We start from the raw sequence: 20,793 nt of genomic DNA on the forward strand, positions 1-20,793 counted from the left end.
TGAGTCACCAGGGAAGCCCTCTAGGTTTGTGATAATTTGTTATGGCAGCAAATAGAAAACTGATACAATGGTCTATTCCTTGAGCTAGAGAGGACGTCACTTTGACTGACAGCCCAACTACAGCTGTATCCCTTGGAGAGTAGGAGGTAGGTTCCTACATGAACGTAGCCAGTGAAGGAAAGAAAGCTAAACAGATAACACACAGAGGCACACTACAACCAACCACAACAGCCCCTCACATATTATTCAATCATTGAAAGTGAAAGTGTTAGTTGCTCAGTCGTGTCCAACTCTTTGTGACCCCAAGGTCTGTCCATGGGATTCTCCAGGCAAGAGTACTGGAGCGGGTTGCCATTCCCTTCTCTAGGAGATCTTCCCGACTTGGAGATCAAACCCTGGTCTCCTATATGGCAAGCAAATTCTTTACCATCTGAGCTACCAGGGAAGCCCTTATTTAATCAAAATCTATGCACTTGAATTTTTAGGGCGAGCAACTGATTAGGTTAAACATTCAGGATGAGAAGACTTGAGGAAATAGAAGAGCGCTTTATAAGCAATGTAAATCCAAATTCACATATGCAACACTGCATATATAAATACTGCATCTTTAAAGAACTTTAAGAACTACTCTTTAATTCCAAATTTTGCCTTAAAGATCCCCAGGAAACTTGGAAAGGATGATTCCCTCTCAGTAAAGATGTAGTTAATTTAGCCAGCTTCCCTAGTACTTAGACATATGGATCTCTTCTATAAAGTGTTTAAGAATCGCTGGCTTAGTCTCTGACTAATTAGCCGTTGATAAATCACAGACACTAATGGGAACATACTTAGAGGCAAATGAGACAGAAGCTATGGTTCACAGTCTAAGAAGGAAAAGTGTTATTAGGAGAACCAAAAAGAGCAATAAGGGAAGATACTGCGCCTGTTCTAAAACGCTGACTATGGCCACTGAAGGTGGGTGGGGAATCAGAGGCAAGAGTTGCAAGTCAAGACCAAGGACGAGCCAGGGCTGATGGTCAACACACACGCAGCTTTCGAACACTTAGTTTGACCAGGTGGCAGTCTAACATCGGGCAATGAAAACGTCATTTTGGAATATATTAGAATATCACTCTGAAGGGGTTATTATTGTCAGCTCATGACTCAGGTTTTGACTCATAAAACCTCTCATAACTGCTGTTAAAGAGATGCATGCTCAGATGGTAGTAAGGAACCTTAACTTTTTGAAGGGGAATCTGTTCTGGTTGAAACCAGTTCTGACTGTGAGAGTTCCCTCAGGAGTTTGTGTGTGTCCCCATTTGTCTTTTGGAGTTGGGTTTGGGAGGGGTGAGCCAGAGAGGTGGGACCCTAGTATCTAGATACTTTAAAATCTCCCCGATAATTTGAACATCTGGCCCATGCTACCAGGGTTAAGAATCATTGCTTTATGATTTCCTGGTACAGGTCAACCTAAAATATATTCACAACCTAAAAGTTGAGAGTTATGTTTTATTTGGTGGGCATCTGGGGAGTTCAAGACCGGGAGACAGTATGTCAAGTGCCTCTGAGACAACTGCTGTAAGGTGAGAGGAGGAGCCAGGTTTTATAGAAGTTCTGCAACGAAGGGCAGCTAGTTGGAACATCAGAAGATTATTGTTAATTAAAGAAAGCAGATATCCCACGTTAAGGAAGTTTGTGCTTTTCTGTGAAGGAGACAATGCAAGAGTCTCAGCTCACTGAAATAATTTCTTCTATATGCATCTCAGCTATGTATACAGGCCAGTATTCTGTGTTTTCACATCCCAAGTTCCCTTGGGCTCACTGTAGGGAGCGGCCGAAGTCTGCTGGTATTCTTGCTGTGTTCCCTTAGAACACACGCTCACGTTGGCAGGCTGCAACTGCTGATGACTATGACAGTCTTATTTACTGATATGGCAGGAAATACTCCATTTCTCATATGGTTAGTCTATATGTTACTAATCTTGTGGCATCTTCTCGGGTAGGTGTGGCTCAACAGTGCTTCTCAAACTTCCGTGTGCCAGAAGGCCACCTGTGTGCTGTTTAAAACTCAGATTTCCAGGCTCCATACTGAGAAAGTCCTAGAGGATCCCGCTTGGGCAGCACCCAAGAGCCTTCGGGTTTTCTCTGCTGCACACAGGTGGAGTGTCCCAACGCTCAACCAAGGAGAGCTGAGAGATAACAGCTGGAGGGAGATCAGGCCCACCTGGGGAGGGCTGGTGGAAGAAAAAGGACAAATTTGTGAGTATAGATCCCCCAAATACCTGTTTTTCCTTGGCCCCTCTATCCTGGGCAGTTTCGGCCAGGACTACGTGAGCAAGACCAGAGGAGACGTGAGCAAAGACCAGGAGTGTGACGATGGGTGTGGTCGGCTCTGGGTTCCGGAAAATTCCTCCGGGCCGGAGGTGGGGGACGTTGCGGGGTGGGGAGGGCGGTCTCCCGGGGCCCTTCTCTCCGCCGCCGCTTCTCACCTCCTGTGAAAGCATCGAGACCGCTCTGCTGGTCTGTCGGAGCCCAGTCCCGAAGGCGCGCCGGGAGCCTCCGGTGAGGAGCTGGGGAGGAGGCTGAGAGGGGGGCGCGACCAGGCTTTTCCAGCTCCCGCCGCTCAGCGGCCGCGGGCCAGGGCGCGCGCACCGCGGGGCCGGGAGTCCGGGCGCGGTCCCGGCCTCGCCTCCTCGCGCTCCCGAGGCCGTCTCCTCCGCGCGCCGCGGGCGCTGGCCAGAGGCGGGGACTCGCCGCTGCGGAGGCCGCGAACGCGGCGGCGCCGGACGCTTCCCCGGGCGGACGGGAGCACGAGGCCGGCGGCGGTGGGAGAGCGGCCCGGGCGAGCAGGGAGCCGGGCCCCCGCAGCGCCGAGCGGCCGCCGGAGCCGCGGCAGGAGGTGAGTAGGCGGCGCGCGTGCCTGGCGGCCCTCCCCCCGGTCGCCCTGGCCCCCTTCTCTCTTCTTGTCCGTCCACGACCCCGGGCCTGCGCCCAAGGACCCCGCGCCGGGCCCCGGAAACACCCGCCCTCCCCGGCTGGCGCCCGGGCCGCAGCCTTTTACCGGAGTGGGCTCGAGGCCGGCCCCGCACCTCCCCGCCCTGGAGCCTCCTTCCCCGGGCCGCCCCGACCCGCCGGGTTCCGCCTCCCGGGCTCCGCTCCGTTCCTGGGCTCCCCTGAGGAGGGCAGTCTGGGGCGGTGCGGGGCCTTTCTTTTTGTTCTTAGCTGTGTCACGCGCGTCGGCATCCAGAGTCAAAAGCGAGCATCCCCGAAGTGGCGCTCGTGGCAGCGGTGCGGGCGTGATCGGCACGCGGGGAGGGCGGGCTGGCCGCGCCGCTCGTCTCTTTCCCCCTCCGCCCCGGGCCGCCGCCGCGGTGCCCACGTTGGCAGCGGCCGCGTCCTGGCAGGTGAGCTTGACACCGGCTCCTCGGTCTGCGAGCTGCCCGAGCTCTTCCGAATCCCGTCTCAGGGATGCTCCGGGTTCCTTCTGTACCTGTATTCTCCACCTTTGGCGGCGTGGAGGATCCACAAAACTTCTGCTCTGCCGTAAAAATAGTCTCCTGGGTTTACATACTCTTTATATGGCACACCCTACTTAGTATTTTTGATTGTCTTTCGGTAAAACAAAATAGGCAAAGTACCTGTTTCGATGAGTGTTCGTTTCAGCGGAATTTTAGAATCATTGTATTCGGCGAGTCGTGGGGATGCTTGAGATAGCCCGTTTCCAAATATGCAAAACCAAACTTGTGTGACTTTCATGGCTTTGAGATTTCCTTTGGCTGGTTTGTGGTCTCCAAGGTCCAATTGCCCTAAATAATGCAAATATTGAGGGACATTACTAGGGGCAGAGTAAGATAGTCTAGTAGCCTGATTACATATTTAACAGCTTTACGGTGACTCTCTTTGGCTCCTGGCCACGAGATTGACTCATATTTAGGCAGTTTTAGTATTTCTGAATTTTTTTGTAGTATGGGGCCTGAGAAGTTGAATCCCTTGTTGGTACTTGTGGGTCTCCTAGTGCATCCATCCATAGCTCCTCCTCCCTATGTTAGAGAAGATTAAGGTAAGTGCAGGCTACTGTGAAGAATAAGTTTATTTGTAAATGGAAGCTAGTAGCTTGCTAAGACTTGCGTTTTTTTAGGTCAGAACTCAATTTTTAAGGTGTCAGTGGTGAAAAGACATTGAATTCTTAGGATGTTTAAAGAAAACAACACTTCAAGACATATTTTCTTCTCCTGTGAAGATATCACCTTTTCTCCCCATTGGTTTTGCTCAGAAGTGAAAGACCAAGGATGAGAGAGAGGAAGGAATGCTGGGGGTGAGGGGTGGAGGTCAGCACTTGGGAACATTGCTATTAGAAAATAAGGATGCCATTTGTTTTCCAATTGCTGGTCCAGTTATTGATGGGGGAATGAAAACATTTTGCATTTATATTGGTTTTTTCAGAAGTGGGGCTGAAACAGCAGTGAGAATGGTTGACCGTGTCAGGCCCAGGGCCAGCTTCAGTCCATTTATATGGCCACCTTCCCCCAGCCAGGAGGGAACTGCTGATTCCGTGAACGTTGCAGGCCAGCTTTCTGCATTTGAATGAAGCACAAAGGATAGCCAGGCAGAGCCTGGGGAAACTGCCTGTGTGGGAAGAGTTGGAAGGTGGGGTGTCGCTTTCCACTCGCCATGCTGGGCAGAGGGTCGGATCCCATCACTGGCAGTGTAGTGAAAGGGAACATGAGGTCGTGTGGCCCTGCTTTTAGACAGTCCTGGAGTGGTCCTGGAGGGGCTGTGAGGAGAGGCGGGGACTGGAGTAGAGGCCCTGTGCCTGGGGCTTTAATTCAGTTGTATTATTGTTTTCTGTAGGGAAAAAAATAGTAAATTGCCTTAGGAAAAGGTTGATTTCTTTTTTAATGACTTAAAATGGGAAATAACATCTGTAACTGGGATAAGAAACAAAATCACTTTTCTTTTTGTTTAAAAGAAAAACGTGGTTAACATTATTTTCTAAAACTTCACAAAAGTAGAAGGAATGGTCTTGATATACCTTTGTGCTTAGTCGCTCAGTCTTGTCTGACTCTTTGTAGCCCGCCAGGCTCCTCTGTCCCCTCCAAGAATACTGCAGAGGGTTGTCGTGTTCTCCAGGGGATCGATCTCCTGACAGGTAGATTCTTTGCCTGCCGGGCCATGGGGGCTTTCACCCTAACTAAGTGTGAATGGCGTTTCACTTGCTCCCCCAAGATGGTCTTAAAGCAGCCAGCTTTCTAGACTTTTTCAAGTTACTGGTGAAATTACATTGAAAGAGAGACTTGGCTTGAAGTTTAAGCATTATTTCCAAAATTCCCAGAGAGCCTATTTTGCTTCACAAAGAAGCAAAATAGGCTTCCCTACTTTCAGGAAAGAAAATGCATGCCTTCTCAGATTTTTACATTGTGATCTTATTCTCTTTCAAGACTGCATTAATAAAACGTCCTCTAAGATTTTGATGATTAGCTAGTGCCTGACAGGAAGAACACATATGTAAAATTACTGTATAATGAAATAGTTTGCTGTGGTTTCCAAGCTTTTTTGCTCATTCTTGTTAGTAAAACAAAATTTTAACATCTAAAACTTGTACACCATAATGTCAGTTGTATCTCAATCAAGACCAGTTTTTAGCACTCCTCTTGTGTGTCTGTTACTTAATTATAAATTAATCTACATGTGCTAATGTTGTAGCTCAAGATCCAGTATACACTTAGGGCTGGGTTCATTGTTCATTGTGGAGGTAAAACCCTCTTTCAAATACTCCTTGAATTTTGAGTTTTTTTTGGGCTGGATCTTGTTAGGTCTGAGTACATCATCGTTGTTTTTACTTGGTGATGTCGCTCAGATGAAGCTGACTCGGGGTGGGAAGTGCATTCCTAACCCCCAGCTTGTGTTCACCTGTGCTTGCGTTTATTAGTATAGCTTTAATCTGTGTTTTTTATGGGAACCTTAAAGCTTCATATCCTCTGTGAGGTTTAGCTTAGTTTTAATTTGTGCATCTATCTCATTATGTGCTTGCCCAGTCAGAGGAGTGCGTCAGGGACCTCAGAGGGCTGGTGACAGGTGACCCTTTTGACAAAGGGACTTTGTGAGGGTGCAGACAGTCCCTGCTTTTACTGGCACTGTTAGTATTTCATGGTAGTATAATTAGTATAGTGTAACACAGTGTAAAGTAATTAGTGTACACATAATATGTTTAACTTGTTGGTGTAATATTTACATTACTAGACGTAGTTGCTATTCTACTTTTTGGACAAAAATAAATGTAACTTCTAGGATTTTTCCCCCAGCCCAGGTGGAGCATCTTTTACACCTTCTGGGCTGCATACGCCCTGCAGGTAGACAGCTGTTTTTCTCACTTCAGCCTCAGGTAATTCTTTCCTTTGATTCTCAGAAGAACCCTTGAATGCAGGTATAATTGATTGCACTCCCCATTTTTTTTAAATGAGTAAAGTGAGACTTTAAAAGGTTAATACCAAGCAGTTCTTTTCAGTTAATATTTGCTTGGTGACAAGTACTCTCATTTAATTTTCACACTAGCCTTAGAAGACAGGAATAAGCCTTCACAGGGGAGCCCAGGAGATTGGGGGAGATGAGGAACCACCCCGTCACCAGGTCAGAAATGGGCTGCCCTGAATTTCCTCTCAGTTTCCTGCCCAGGCTCAAGACAGGAACCCGGGTTCTCTTAGTGTCCCTGGTGGTGGGGACCAGCACAGAAGAGAGCTGGGAATGTATTTGAATGAGTTCAGTTTGTTTTTCTGCTTCAGAATGCATACATATGGTATCATTGTTTTGTTTTAGAGGAAGCTGTAAAATACTGTGATTTCATCTGGGAATGCTAGAAATATAACTTCAAAACTTGCTAATGTTACCATTGTATATCTTCCTAGCATCTTGATTTTTTATTGTTACTGTTTGGCTTTTGCATTAAAGATAGGCTCCTTGAGGGAAAAAAAGATATAAAGCAAAAAATGAAGTCGTCTTTCTGTTCCTCTCTACTTCCTCCTCTCCTACTCCAACTTGTAAATATCTTTCCTTATAAACATTTGCTGTACATTTTCTATTATAGAAAAATGTATTGATTTATTGAGTATATTTTTAAAATTTTTCAACAAAAATAGGATATGAACATTACTATTTTGTAACTTTGTTCATGTAACAGTTTAAGTTTTGATCATCTGTTGCTCCATAACAGATCAGCTGTGCAAGCTTAAAACCATCGTTTAGTTATTGCTTCTGGTTCTGTGAGTTGACTGGACTGCAGTCTTTTGAGGCTCAGCTGGGCTGGAATTTCAGGATGGCTCATTTGCTATTACTAGTTTTTAAAAGTATTGCCTTGGTGAGTTCTTGGACAAAATTTTAATATACTAATGATTTTAGAAAAAAAATTTAAGCTATTTCTCTGATTCCGATGCTGCCAGAACTGGAGGGTCTAGCCCATCAAAATGCTCTCCGTCGTTTATATCCATGCAGCAGGTAGATGATACCTTATTTTTCCTCTCTGTTTTCTGTATCAGTGAGGGAGGGTCCTGTAGAAGCCATGTTGCTCTGGAATTAGTGATCACTTCGTTCTGATTGGGGCTTCCTTGGTGGCTCAGATGGTAAAAAATCTGCCCGCAATGCAGGAGACCCAAGTTCTATCCCTGGGTTGGGATGATCTCCCCTGGAGGAGGAAATGGCAGCCCACTCCAGTATTCTTGCCTGGAGAATCTCATGGACAGAGGAGGCTGGTGGACTGTAGTCAAAAGCCAAGGAAATTTGGGGAATCCAAACTCAACCTTTAAACAGTATGGAAATGTTTAAACAGTATAGAAATGTTTCCCCGAAGATAAACAACGCACCCTCTTCAACATGCCTTTCCGCTTCTTAAGAATAAATTGAGTGCGACCAGAACAAGAGGCACTTCTCAGACCTGTCCAGTGAGCTCTGGAGGGCACAGTTCTCAATCTTGACCTGTATCAGCATCACCCGGAGAACTATAATCATGTGATGCTGATGCTGCTGGTCCAGGGACCATACTTTGAGAACCACTGAACTACAGCAGGTGTTGGCAAACGTTTTCTGTAAAGAGCCAGATGGTATTTTAGGTTCTGCAGGCCCAGTGGGTTGTGTCAGAGCTACACAATTCTTGTAGCCTGACAGCCATGACAATATGTAAATGAATGGTGATGGCTGTGTCCCAACAGACCTTTATTTATGTCAGTGAGATTTTAATTCCACGTACTTCTCATGTTATGAAATATTCTTTTTTTTCCAATTAAAAAGTTTGAAACCTGAGCTTTCAAAGTGTACAAAGACAGGTGGCTGGCAGGATTCTGCCCTGAGGCTTCAGCTTGCCGACTCCGAACAAGAGGAGGAATTTGGGAACACTTGCTATCATGTAGCCATGGCGTCCACAGGGGAGTTGGCCCTTCTGCAGAAAGTCAAGTGCTGGAAGAAACACAGTGGAATTGGTTCTCCTCATTCATCTTCACTCATCCATCTCATTCTTTGGTATTTTCACTTCATAGCACTAAATAGGCACATGAATTTTGACATTTTTTTCTTTTTAAAACATTTTATTGAGCATAACTGACATCACTATTAGTTTCAGGTATACAGTGTAAAGATCCATTATTTGTATACTTTGCGAAATGCTCACCACAGTAAATCTAGTTATCATCATTGCACATAGAAAAATTTTTTTTTCTTATGATGAATTTCTAAGATCTACTCTCTTACAACTTTCTGATATGTGATATGGTATTATTGTAGTTACCATGCTGTTAAAGGTTTTTATTTCTAAACTATTAGATTCTAGAATTGGGGGAAAATTGAGGGTTGGGAAAGTGGGAGTAGAATTGTATACTTCCTAGTAAGTTTTTAAAAGAATTTAAGAATTTAAAAGAATTCAATGGACTTGTCATTTAACCCTAATGATTTAGACAGGAGTTTACAGATTTCCCCAGAGGGGCCAGATAATAATACATCTAACTGCTTCAGTCTTCATTCTAACTCTATGAGTAAATCCCCATGTCAATAGTTCAACTCTGCCTGGTAGGCTGAAAGCAGCTGTGGGCAGTACTTCAAGGGCTGGGCGTGGCTGTGTTCACCAAAACCTTATTTACACAATAGGCTGCTAATGGCTCTAGGCCTCAGTATGCTGACTCCTTCCTTGGAGACATTCTTGGGGTGGGGTGGAATATCTTTGAACCGTCCAAAAAAATGCTGGTGACCAACTCCTGAGACCTCAGCGCTATGTGAGGCGTCCTCCGATCTGTTCGCTCACTGAGGTGGCTGCCGAACTCCATCCAGGGCACTTCCGGCTTCATTCAGGGCACTTCCGGCTGTGGCCCTCCGCCCACCTGGTAAGGCCATTTCTTCTGAGAAGGAATAAAGGTGCAGCTCCCACATTGTTTGGAGAAGCTGTATTGTTCCTGCAGTGATGACATTGGTCAAACAAATCAATCTGATCTGATTGCTTGTGTATTTGCCTATATGATTAAAAACCTCTATGTGAAAATGAGGAAACGGAAAGATTCTTTAACTAGGAAGTTCAAAGGGCTCATGTATTTAACCAGTTGCCCATTTTCTTATGCTTTTTCTTAAAACAAAAAAAGTCTGTGTTCTCTTATAAAATTTTTGCTTAAAAGGCAACAATAATTTTAACCAGTAGATTGAATTGCTTAATTAAGCCAGTCATTTTTTTTAAAACGACTCTTCCAACTCACCACGAAACATTTAATGCAGATACACCTGGAATTTCACAGAGTTTAGCTGATTTAGGTTAATCTTTTTCAGTATGTCAAGTGACTATAATCAAATATAAGACAAAACACATTCTGAAGCCTAAATTATGACTGTTAATCTGTCTGACAGACTGTCTCTGACCCACTTCCATCACCCCCAATCTGTATAAATTCTAAAGTGGAGGAGAGTAGAGCCTTTGAAACATCTGACTTTGAGTGCCTGCCCTTAGTCTTCATCAGGCTTTGGCATTTTCCCAGCCCTGACTCCCTTCGTCTTGGGCAGCAGTGTTTCTGCAATCCTGGAAGTCTTGGGTGAGGCATGTTGCAGGACGAAGGGTCACTGTTGGCCCTTTCTCCTTCATGGTCATCTTACCTGGGCAGCCCTCTGCCCACTGGGAGCCCAGGGCTCTCCTTATTGCGCCCTCTGGGCGGCTGCACCCCGACTGACCTGCCGAGTGCTGGGTCAGGAGACGGGCCTCTGAGACTGCACTCAGCTTCCTGGAACCTCTCTCTTGCATAGTAGGGTCCTAGTCTAGGACGTCTGCTGCTGCAGCAGCATCTGAGAGTCCGCCCAGGTGATGGCAGGGACTGCTGCTTCAGTGGACAGTGGAGCTGAGGGAGGAGCACAAATGGCTGCTTCCTGTAAGGACGGAAAACGTTCTTCACCTTTTTCTTATAAAGTGCAGAAAAGGCCAGATCTGGAAATGATTTGTTACTCATCTTTCCATCTCTAATAATGATTAGTTAGTGTTAGTTGCTCAGTCGCGTCTGACTCTTTGCAACCCCAGGGACTGTAGCCCACCAGGCTCCTTTGTCCATGGGATTTTCCAGGCAAGAATACTGGAGTGGGAGTGCCATTCCCTTCTCCAGAGGATCTTCCTGACCCAGGGATCAAACCCAGGTCTCCCACATTACAGGCAGATTCTTTACTGTCTGAGCCACCAGGGAAGACTCTAATATGATAGCATTCCCTGAGCCACTTAAACTATGTGTCAGTTGTGGTTCTAGGCACTTCTCTTATCTTTTCTGGTCTATATTCCTCATTTAAACTCTCTGAGGAAGACAGGGTTCTGTGGTTCTTAAGAGGTGGAGCCAAATCTGACTCTGGCCACTGGGTTCTGAGTTTGTTCTCTTAATGCTGCCCTGGCTTCCTGTTGGTAGCACGACAGCCTGTCCTGTCATAGCTGTTCACTAAACTTTTTGACTAGCTAAAGGAAGGAGAGTGTTAAATGATGATCTATATACTTCCTTGAAGTCAGAATTAAGTTACATTGTTTTCAAAGTTACAGTACACCACCCTGACTCACATCTGCAGGTATAACAAAAGATCAAGTGAGGATCCCTTCTAAAAGGGTATTGTTAAGTGTTTAAGCATATGACAAAGATGGCCTTTCAGAGAACTGAGTGAAAATAATTATTCCATAAGAGGGTGCTCAGAGAACTGGCTGGCCATTCCAAAAAAAAAAAAAAAAAAAGTTTTCTTTGTATTTCTGTATTTCTTAGGTCAAAAAGAAATTCCAAATGGATGAAAGATTTAAATATAAATATGAAACCCATAGGTATGTTGAGAGGAGATATGGGTATGTATGTCTAGACTTAAAGTAGGAAATGTCTTTCAAAATAAAGCAAAATCTAGAAACAATGAAAGAGTGATGGGATTAGATTATTTTGAAAGCACCAACATAGCCAAAAATTACGGGTAAACTATTTCATAGAGAAAGGAGGAGTGGGCCTACTTGTTGGTAATTTAAGAAATGTCCCAGGTTATTTTAATGCCTTTTGAGGGTTAAGAGCAGCTGGAATAGAAGGAATAGCCAGTGGAGTAGGAAGAGGAGGACTTTTAATTTTAATTTTACACTTCACTGTGTGTGATTTTTCTCCCCAGTTGTATTTGTAATCTTATATATATATATATATATATATATATATTTTTTTTTTAAAGAAAGACTGTTTTTGTGATCAAAAACATGATAAAGCAGTGGAGATGCATTTTTAGCAGATCCATAGAATTTTCTGGAACTTTAGTATTTCTGAGCATCACTCTCTGTTAGTACATACTGTGCTTGCTGATAGCAACTGACAGTTAAATTTAAAACTTTTTTTCCTCTTTTGTCCCAAGAGACCAGAAGCTAGTGAAGAAGGCACCAGTCAGTGGAGGCTGGACTCGGCCCTCAGTTCTATGCGTGGGAATTCTGGGGGTGCTTTGTTTTAGGCGATTTCCACTAGATTGCTCTTACATCCCCTTCTCAGCTCCCACACCCTTACCTAGAGAGAGAGGATGTCTCCTAGGGACACGACTCAGCTACAGGTACCATTGGGGGAGGGCTGGCTCTCAGCTCTCCTGTGTCCTCACCTGCAGGAACTTCACCTCGAAGCTGAGTCCCTGGTGCTGTCTCTTCCCCTCCTCCCCCGTTTCCTTCTCCCCTTCTGCCCTCACCACCTCTTCCCCGTCCTCCATTGCTGGCCTCACTTGGCATAAAAGCATATCTGTTGTGAGGGAGACCGTTATTACGTGTAATGTGTGCATTGCCTTCCTTCTGATAAGGCCATGTTGATCTGGCTCAGCGAAAGCCGTTTGGAACAGTCCACTAACCTTACCCTCCCTGGAGCAGGGCTGGGACCCAGCCAGACCGGGCTTGGGATTGAAGGCCAGGAGCAAAAACACGGCTCCTTCCTTGTCGGCTGTATTTCTGTTTCTTTCCAGAAGTTTGCTGCTCCCTGCAGCCCTTGAAGTCTCCTCCTGACTTGGCTGTGCTGCACAGATACGGGCTCAGAAGGGAGAGAACAGTGTTCAAAGGAAGCCGGGCCAATGCCTCTTTCTGAGGCAGTCGGGGCACTTCCGGTCCTGGCTTCACTCGCCTCCAGGAGGCTTTCCTGCTGGGCTCAGGGAATGTCAGTAATTGGGTGTCACTGACAGTTCTATCAAAGGATAGAAATCCCTCCCCTTGTTAGGAATCAGATCAAAAAGACTTCTTTGGGAAATAATGAGAAAGGGAGTCTTTCTTTCATTTTTAAAAGACTTTTTGATGTGGACTATTTTCAAAGTCTTTTGCTTCTGTTCCATGTCTGGGTTTTTTTGGTGGTCAGGCATGTGCGATCCTAGCTCCCTGACCAGGGATTGAACCCTCACCCTTTGCATTGGAAGGTGAAGTACCAACCACTGGACAACCAGGCAAGTCCCTGGAGTCGTTCTAGTTGTTCTAATGTGATATAGAAGCAGTAATATTTGCTGTTAACTGCTTACAGAGATGGTGATTTCTCAAATTGTCCTGGGAGGTAGAAACTATAGTTATCCCCATATTTCAGATGGGAAAACTGAGGTGTAAGAGAAATTATGACCTGCCCACGGTGCTGAGCCTGTGTGATGGGTTTCTGTGACGGGGCCCACTCCCACAGGCCTGTCCCAGGGACCTAGCCTCACTGCCCAGGGCACATATCACCTGGTCCGGGTGTGCCGTGTACAGTCCTCTCTGCCGACAGCGCCGCATTTCAAGGAGGAAACACCAGCCTCTGTTTCAGGGCAGGCCGCCTTCCTGTTGGTTGTGATGATGGATGTGGAAGGTCCAGGGCATGGCAGTCCAAGTACTGAGGCCTGTGTGTCTGTTCTTACTCGGCAGGTTCTCAGCCCGGCCCTTGAGATGATGGGATTGGGAAACGGACGTCGGAGCATGAAGTCACCACCGCTCGTGCTGGCTGCCCTGGTGGCCTGTATCATTGTCCTGGGCTTCAACTACTGGATCGCCAGCTCCCGGAGCGTGGATCTCCAGGTGTTCTCTTGGTCCTGTTTGTGTGGAGGTCACAGAGTATTTAGAGCTGCTGGGTGCTGGATTCTGAGGAGTTCGCGGTTTGTCGGCCCCTGAGGCTTTGTGCATAGTAATGCACGTTCTGCAGGGCCCACCGCCCAGCCTCAGGCCTGGCCCCACACCAGCCCTGCTCTTGGGTGGGAGAGGACCCCCTTGTGACTTCTTAGGCTTGCTGCCGGGAGATGCCTGTCTGCCCTTCCTGTAAGCTAACAATTTTTAGTCAGGCCTTTGGGGCTGGTTCTGGAGAAACAACTTAAGTACCCTGCCCACAGCCCGTCTGGTCCTCCATTCCACATTCGGTACCCGAGTGGTGTGGGCAGTGTATATGGAGAGCGGGTGTGAGAAATGTATTTAGAGGTACCAGTCTTGACCAGCATCATTTACTGATATTTAATAACTTTATCTTTCCTATTTATTGCCACCCATCGTGGACCAGCAGTACTGAGCGACGGCCAGGACTCTCCTTGACCACAGTTCAGTCAGGCTTTGAGGAGCCCCCTTCTTGAGAAGGCCTCAGTCCTGGCCCCCATCCTGTTTTTGGCCTGCCTAGCCCAGGCTCAGCAGAGAATCCTGCTAACTCACTCCTCCACCCGTGATGCCCAAGCAAGCTCCTCATGCGTTATCATTGATAGGCCTGCCTTTAGCAAGACTCCTCCTACCCTCTTGGTACTTTTCCACCCACCAACCCCTTCTCTCTGCTCTTTGGCTGTAAATCCTCAGCTGTCTCTGCTGTACTCAATTGAGAACAGTTTCTCTCTCAACTGCAATAGTCATGACCTCTGTTGCAGCAGCCTTGAATCAAGTTTTCCTTATCATTTTAACAGGTATCAGAATAATGTTTCTTTAAGGGTATGTTGCATACATTACCTTCTTTTGTACTCTGTCAGGCTAGGATCTTGTTCCCCACCCCACTTCACAGAGAAAGGACAAGGGGAGCTGGGACTCCAACCCAGTCTTCCTGGTGGCAGAGCTTGAGTCCTCAGGAAGCCCGTCCCTTAGGAGTGTTTCTGGACTCCTCTGGTGCTTGCCCCACGCAGTTGTAGCGCTTTTGTCTGAGTTTCCCCTGGACCCCTGTTTTCTGGGCAGATGGGGTTTTGGTGTCCAGAGAACTCAATCTGTTTCAGAAATTGTGTCTTATAAAGAGTGTTTAAGTGCTGTGTTAGGAAAAGGAACTAAATATTTGAGCGCCAGCTCATGCCAGATAAAGCATTTTATGTACAGACCATTTTATGGCAGACCTTGGCCATATCACAGATTGAGTTCCAGACTGTTGCAATAAAGTAAATAGTGCAATAAAACAAGTCATGTGAGTTTTTGTTTTATCAGAGCATAAAAGGTTATATTTATACTGTACTGTACTCTATTAAGTGTTCAGTAGTGTTATATCTTAAAAAAAAGTACATACCTTAGCTTAAAATACTGCTAAAAAATGCTGACCATCATCTAAGCATTCAGGGAGCCTTAGTAACTTCAAAGATCATGATCTCAGATCATCACAACAAATATAATCATAATGAAAAATTTGAAATATTATGAGAATTACCAAAATGTGATACAGAGATACGGAGTGAGCAAATGCTGTTGGAAAAAATGGTGCTGACGCACTTGTTCCATGCAGGATTGCTGCCTACCTTCAATTTCTAAAAAATATAATACTTGTGAAGCTCAATAAAATGAGGTGTGCCTATACCTGCCTCAGGCAAGCCTGGCAGAGTCCCTGTGAGGAGTGTGATGATGTTTCCATGGAGACACACAGTAGACACACAGATGCTCAGAGAAGTGAATAGCCTCTAGAATAGCCTGTGGGAGCATCTGCACCACTCACATAGAAGATCTAGCCCTGGACACACACCATGTGTGAATGAGTACACCGTGAACACACTTGACCCTGGCTGGGGGCTGTGGGGTGGTCTTCCTGAGGGAACGGGGCGGTCTGGTCTGAGGATAGCTTCACATGGTCCTTATGCTGCGGTGTCCTTGCAGACGCGGATTGTGGAGCTGGAAGGCAGGGTCCGCAGGGCGGCTGCGGAGCGAGGGGCCGTGGAGATGAAGAAGAATGAGTTCCAGGGGGAGCTGGAAAAGCAGCGAGAGCAGCTGGACAAAATCCAGTCCAGCCACAACTTTCAGATGGAGAGCGTCAACAAGTTGTACCAAGACGAAAAGGCAAGACCCGCTTGATTTTCCTCTTAATTCTGTTCTGAATGCCATTTATACCCTGTTGAATTCTCCTCAGTGGGAGGATAAGCAGCTGTGTGTTTATGTGAATTGTTGTTTAGTCACTCAGTCATATCCAACTCTTGGCAACCCCATGGACTGTAGTCCACCAGACTTCTCTGTGCATGAGATTCCCCAGGGAAGAATACTGGAGTGAGTTGCCATTTCCTTCCTTCTCCAGGGAATCTTCCTGACCCAGGGATGGACCCCCAGTCTCCTGCATTGGCAGGCAGGTTCTTTACCACTGAGTCACCAGGGAAGCCCTTAGAAGGAGTGAATTCTGTTGACTGGGGCGGGGAGGGGTCATCAATAAGAAGTGAAATTAAGTAAGAGTGTTCAAGGATGAGCTGGAATTGGAAACATAGAACAGATGGGAAGGGCAAAGAAACCGCATGTGCAAAACTGCATGTGAGAGAACATGGCTGTTCAGATGTGGGATGAGCCTCTTGCTCAAGCTTTGGGCGTTTCTGCATCTTGCTGGTAGTCCCTGGGTGAGCTTGTTGGAAAATCTTTTGAAGTGGTGATAAAAGGGAGAAATGCCAAAGAACTGTCTAAGCATCAGGTTCATCCTCCTTGTTAACCTTGTTTTCTTACTTTCTGCAAATTTGTGTTAAGTACCTCCTCTGTGCCAGCTGTGAGCTGGATGTTTGTATCTGACAAAGGAACAGCGTTGTGCCCATGAGTATCCCACAGGGAGAGGAGATGCAGACCTCCTACTAAATATGCACGAAGAAAGTAGGGGACCCGAAAGTGCTGGGTTTTATGTTTAAAAAATACTAGACCCTGCACAGACTTTAGAAGGGACTTCCTGCTAATGAGAGCAGCTTTATGTGTCTTGCTTTTTCTGGCTTGCTTGGGACTGTGTGACTCCGGTTTCCTGTTTGTTACGCTGTGTAATGGTATGAGTTACTAATATCTTCTTTTCTAAAGGGCAGCAGACTCATGACCATTTATTTCTTTGAAGACCTGGCTACTAGTTTGTACTAAAATCAAGTCCATTTTCAAGATAACACATCTCAAGATATGACTGCCTTCCAGTAAATCAAGCATTTCACAGAGAGAGGCACGTGGCTTAGATGAGCCAAATCTATTTAAAGTCCTACTAGTTACCAGATAATGAATCATTTCTAAACAGGGCCTCAGACTTCTCCTATGTGACTGGTTTGAAGGGTGAGAAATATTTTTTTTTTTAAATCTGAAGAGTACGTTCTCATAGTCACAAATGTCTGTTTCTTCTCTGAATTGTTCCAGTTTTAATGCTGTTGTAGGAAGGTGCTGCCTCATTTTTCTTATATGTGGGTGACGCTGTGTGTGCTCCCGAAATCCTCTTCAACTGTGTAGAATATGACCTTGCTATTTCTCACATGCTTAACTTCTTGAAGTACATTTTGGGAGGACATAGGGCTTATTCTTAAGGGATGAAATTGACAGAAACTCCATGTGGGATTTTCAGGGTGCGTGAAGTGGTCTCTGACACCCAGGCCTCTGCTGGGTTAGGAAGGAGGCGTGTTGATGGGCCCTGGGGAGTGTTGTACTGAGAAAGGGGACCCGGCAGAGACCAGAGTTATGCTCCATCAGGTCTGGACTGCACTGGGCAAGGTAGGAAGGACCGTGCTGGTTTAGTGGTTTGTCAGGGCCTGACAGACAGGCTGAAACCACCCTGAGCAAGGTTTCCCTTCTACAGGGAGGGAGGAAAAAGAATGTTTTGTGTGCCTTTCTCCCTGCCTCTCCACCCCTGTGTGTATCTGTTATTACCTGGAAATCTGACTTTTTTTCCCTTAGGAAGAATTACTTTTTACTCTGAGCCTCTGGCCTTTCTATATTTTGTTTTTAAATTTTTTTTTTTTCTTTTTGAACATTCTTTGGCATTGCCCTTCTTTGGGATTGGAACGAGAACTGACCTTTTCCAGTCCTATGGCCACTGCTGAGTCTTCCAAATTTGCTGGCATATTGAGTGCAGCACTTTCACAGCATCATCTTTCAGGATTTTAAAAACAGCTGGAATTCTGTCACCTCCACTAGCTTGACTGTAGCAGTGCTTCCTAAGGTCCACACTCCAGTATGTCTAGCTGTAGGTGAGCGACCACACCATCATGGTTATCTGGGTCATTAAGACATTTTTTTGTATAGTTCTTCTGTGTATTCTGGCCACTTCTTCTTACTCTCTTCTGCTTTTGTTAGGTCCTTACTCTTTCTGTCTTTCATTGTGCACATCCTTGTATGAAATGTTTCCTTGATATCACTGGTTTTTTTGAAGAAATCTCTGGTCTTTCCATTCTGTTGTTTTCCTCTTTCCATTGTTCATTTAAGAAGGCCTTCTTATCTCTCCTTGCTATTCTCTGGACCTCTGTATTCAGTTGGGTATATCTTTGCCTTTTCCCCTTGCTTTTCACTTGTCTTTTTTCTTCAGCCATTTTTAGGCCTCCTCAGACAACCACTTTGTCTTCTTGCTTTGCTTTTCCTTTGGGATGGTTTTGGTCACCACCTCCTGTTCAGTGTTAACAAGCTTCTGTCCATAGTTCCTCAAGCCCTCTGTCTACCAGATCTAATACCTTGGATCAATTTGTCACTTACATTGAGTAAGTATAAGGAATTTGCTTTAGGTCATACCTGAATGGTCTAGTGGCTTTCCCTTCTTTGTTCAATTTAAGTCTGAATTTTGCAATAAGGAGCTCATGGCCTGAGCCACAGTCAGCTCCAGGTCTTGTTTTTGTTTACTTTATAGAGCTTCTCCATCTTTGGCTGCAGAGAATATAATCAATCTGATTTTGGTGATATCCACGTGTAGTGTCATCTCTTTTGTTGTTGAGAGAGTATGTTTGCTGTGACCAGTATGTGCTCTTGGCAAAACTCTGTCAGTCTTTGCCCTGCTTCATTTTGTATTCCATGCCAAACTTGCTTTTGTTACTCCAGGTATCTCTTCTACTTTTGCATTCCAATCTCCTGTGATGAAAGGAACATCTTTTTTTGATGTTAGTTCCAAGAGGTCTTGTAGGTCTTCATGGAACCAGTCAACTTCAGCTTCTTTTGTGTTAATGGTTGGGGCATAGATTTGGATTACTGTGATGTTGAATGGTTTGCCTTGGAAATGAACTGAGGTCATTTTGTCTTTTTTGAGATTGCACTCAAGTACTGCATTTCAGACTCTTCTATTGATTATGAGGGCTACTCCATTTCTTCTAAGGATTTCTTACCCGCACTAATAGATACAATGGTCAATTGAATTAAATTTGCCTATTTCCACCCATTTTAGTTCACTGATCCCAAGATGTCAGTATTCACTCTTGCTGTCTCTTGCTTGACCATGTCCAATTTACCTTGTTTCATGGACCTAACGTTCCAGGTTCCTACAAAATATTGTTCTTTACAGCTTCAGTCTTGACTTTCACCACCAGACACATCCACAACTGAACATTGTTTCCGCTTCGGCCCAGCCACTTCATTCTTTCTGGAGCTGTTAGTAGTCACTCTCCGCTCTGCCCCAGTAGCATACTGGACACCTTCTGACCTGGGGGGCTCATCTTCCAGTGTCGTATCTCTTTGCTTTCTCATGCTATTCATGGAGTTCTTGAAGCAGGAATACTGGAGTGGTTTGCCATTCCCTCCTCCAGTGGACCACGTTTTGTCAGAACTCTCCACTGTAACCTGCTCATCTTGGTGGCCCTGCATGGCATGGCTCATGGCTTCGTTGAGTTATACAGGCCCCTTCAGTGTGACATGGCTGTGATCCATGAAGGGGCTATTGGTATATAGATCTAGTTTATGCATTATTACCACTGTGCCCTATTTCTTTGTATAAATGTACTGCAGTTTACCAACCCTCTGCACTGGGCCCATCAGCTGTTTCTAGTGTTGGCTGTTGCAGAGAACTAGCTGCTTCTGCAGGGCTCCCTTGACACGAGTGAGTTTCTCTAAGCTTGCAGTACATTTCTGACTACCGTTTGGGGACCCATTAATGAGCTGGGAGTAATAATTTACTGGTTATGATCCACATTAAAATTTTAAGATATAAGAGTATTATTATATTGTTTTATATTCTTTGGTGAAACCATCGTGTCAGTGTATGTATTAAAGATAATACGTATGTGAATGTTTGCACTGTATAAAATTTGTCATTGTGGGTCATGGTCAAAAGAGTTTTAGAGGTAAACTTAAAAGTTGAATTGCTGGATGGTGTTATTACGTTTTTATTATCTTGCTCACTAGTGTGGTCCTGTTACTTTTCCTTTTTGTGCTTTGCTGGCTTGTTCCATTTTCATGAGCCGTAGTCTATTGGAAGCAGGGACAAGCCTGGGTCAGTGAAGTGTACCCATTCCCAGGGCTGCGACTGGTCAGTCAGGTTCTCTGTCTTGGTGATTTGAACCAAATTCCACAGACTGTGATTGGTTGATGGTAAACACTTCTGATGAGACTTCAGCTGATCCTTGGAGATTGGACTGTCATTTTCATTTTCTTTCTTTTCTGCATTCCTGTTGCGTGAATGGTGGTTTAGTTGCTAAGTCGTGTCCGACTCTTCAAACCCCATGGACTGTAGCCTGCCAGGCTCCTCTGTTTATGGAATTCTCTAGGCAAGAATACTGGAGTGGGCTGCCATTTCAGGTGTGGTTAATTCAGTTTGATTGCATAAATGCAATTACACAAGTTCATGTGTATTTATATAACTGGGTAGAAGCTCATTTCCTGAGTTGTATGTTATTAGTAGGGATATTCAGCTTTGTTTTAAAACAAGAAATGATTGTATACATCAGTCTTCAGTAACTTTCAAAGAAGTTGTCTTTTTCTTAATTATCAAAATATTTTTATTATAGACAATTAGGTTTCCCTGGTGGCTCAGCAGTGAAGAACCTGCCTACAGTGCAGGAGACCAGGGTTCAATCCCTGGGTTGGGAATCATGAAAATATAAAAATATTTTAAAAGATAATTATGAAAATATAAAAATCACCTGTAATTCCATCATTTGGAGATTAACCACTGAGAACCTTTAAAAAAAAAAAACTACACTTTCAGTTCAGCCCAGTAGCTCAGTCGTGTCCGACTCTTTGCGACCCCGTGGACT

The 20,793-nt window shown here is 45.2% G+C and overlaps 1 protein-coding gene across 5 annotated transcripts in view; it reads left to right on the forward strand.

Moving 5' to 3' along the window:
- The first annotated feature begins 2,102 nt into the window (after positions 1-2,102).
- Positions 2,103-20,793, forward strand: part of GOLM1 (golgi membrane protein 1) — a 57,221-nt gene continuing 38,530 nt past the window's right edge. The window contains exons 1-3 of one of the 5 annotated variants that reach the window (XM_043927514.1): positions 2,103-2,238; positions 13,337-13,486; positions 15,506-15,685. In XM_043927514.1, the coding sequence (XP_043783449.1) occupies positions 13,358-13,486; positions 15,506-15,685 (309 nt within the window). In that variant the 5' untranslated portion in view covers positions 2,103-2,238; positions 13,337-13,357. Of the gene's footprint in view, positions 2,239-2,394; positions 2,542-2,723; positions 2,879-3,224; positions 3,384-13,336; positions 13,487-15,505; positions 15,686-20,793 lie in introns of those variants that run through there. The other 4 variants (XM_043927512.1, XM_043927511.1, XM_043927513.1 and 1 more) reach the window with 4 other exon arrangements.

The sequence above is a fragment of the Cervus elaphus genome, chromosome 16 (genome assembly GCF_910594005.1).
Source record: "Cervus elaphus chromosome 16, mCerEla1.1, whole genome shotgun sequence".
NCBI classification, from domain to species: Eukaryota; Metazoa; Chordata; class Mammalia; order Artiodactyla; family Cervidae; genus Cervus; species Cervus elaphus.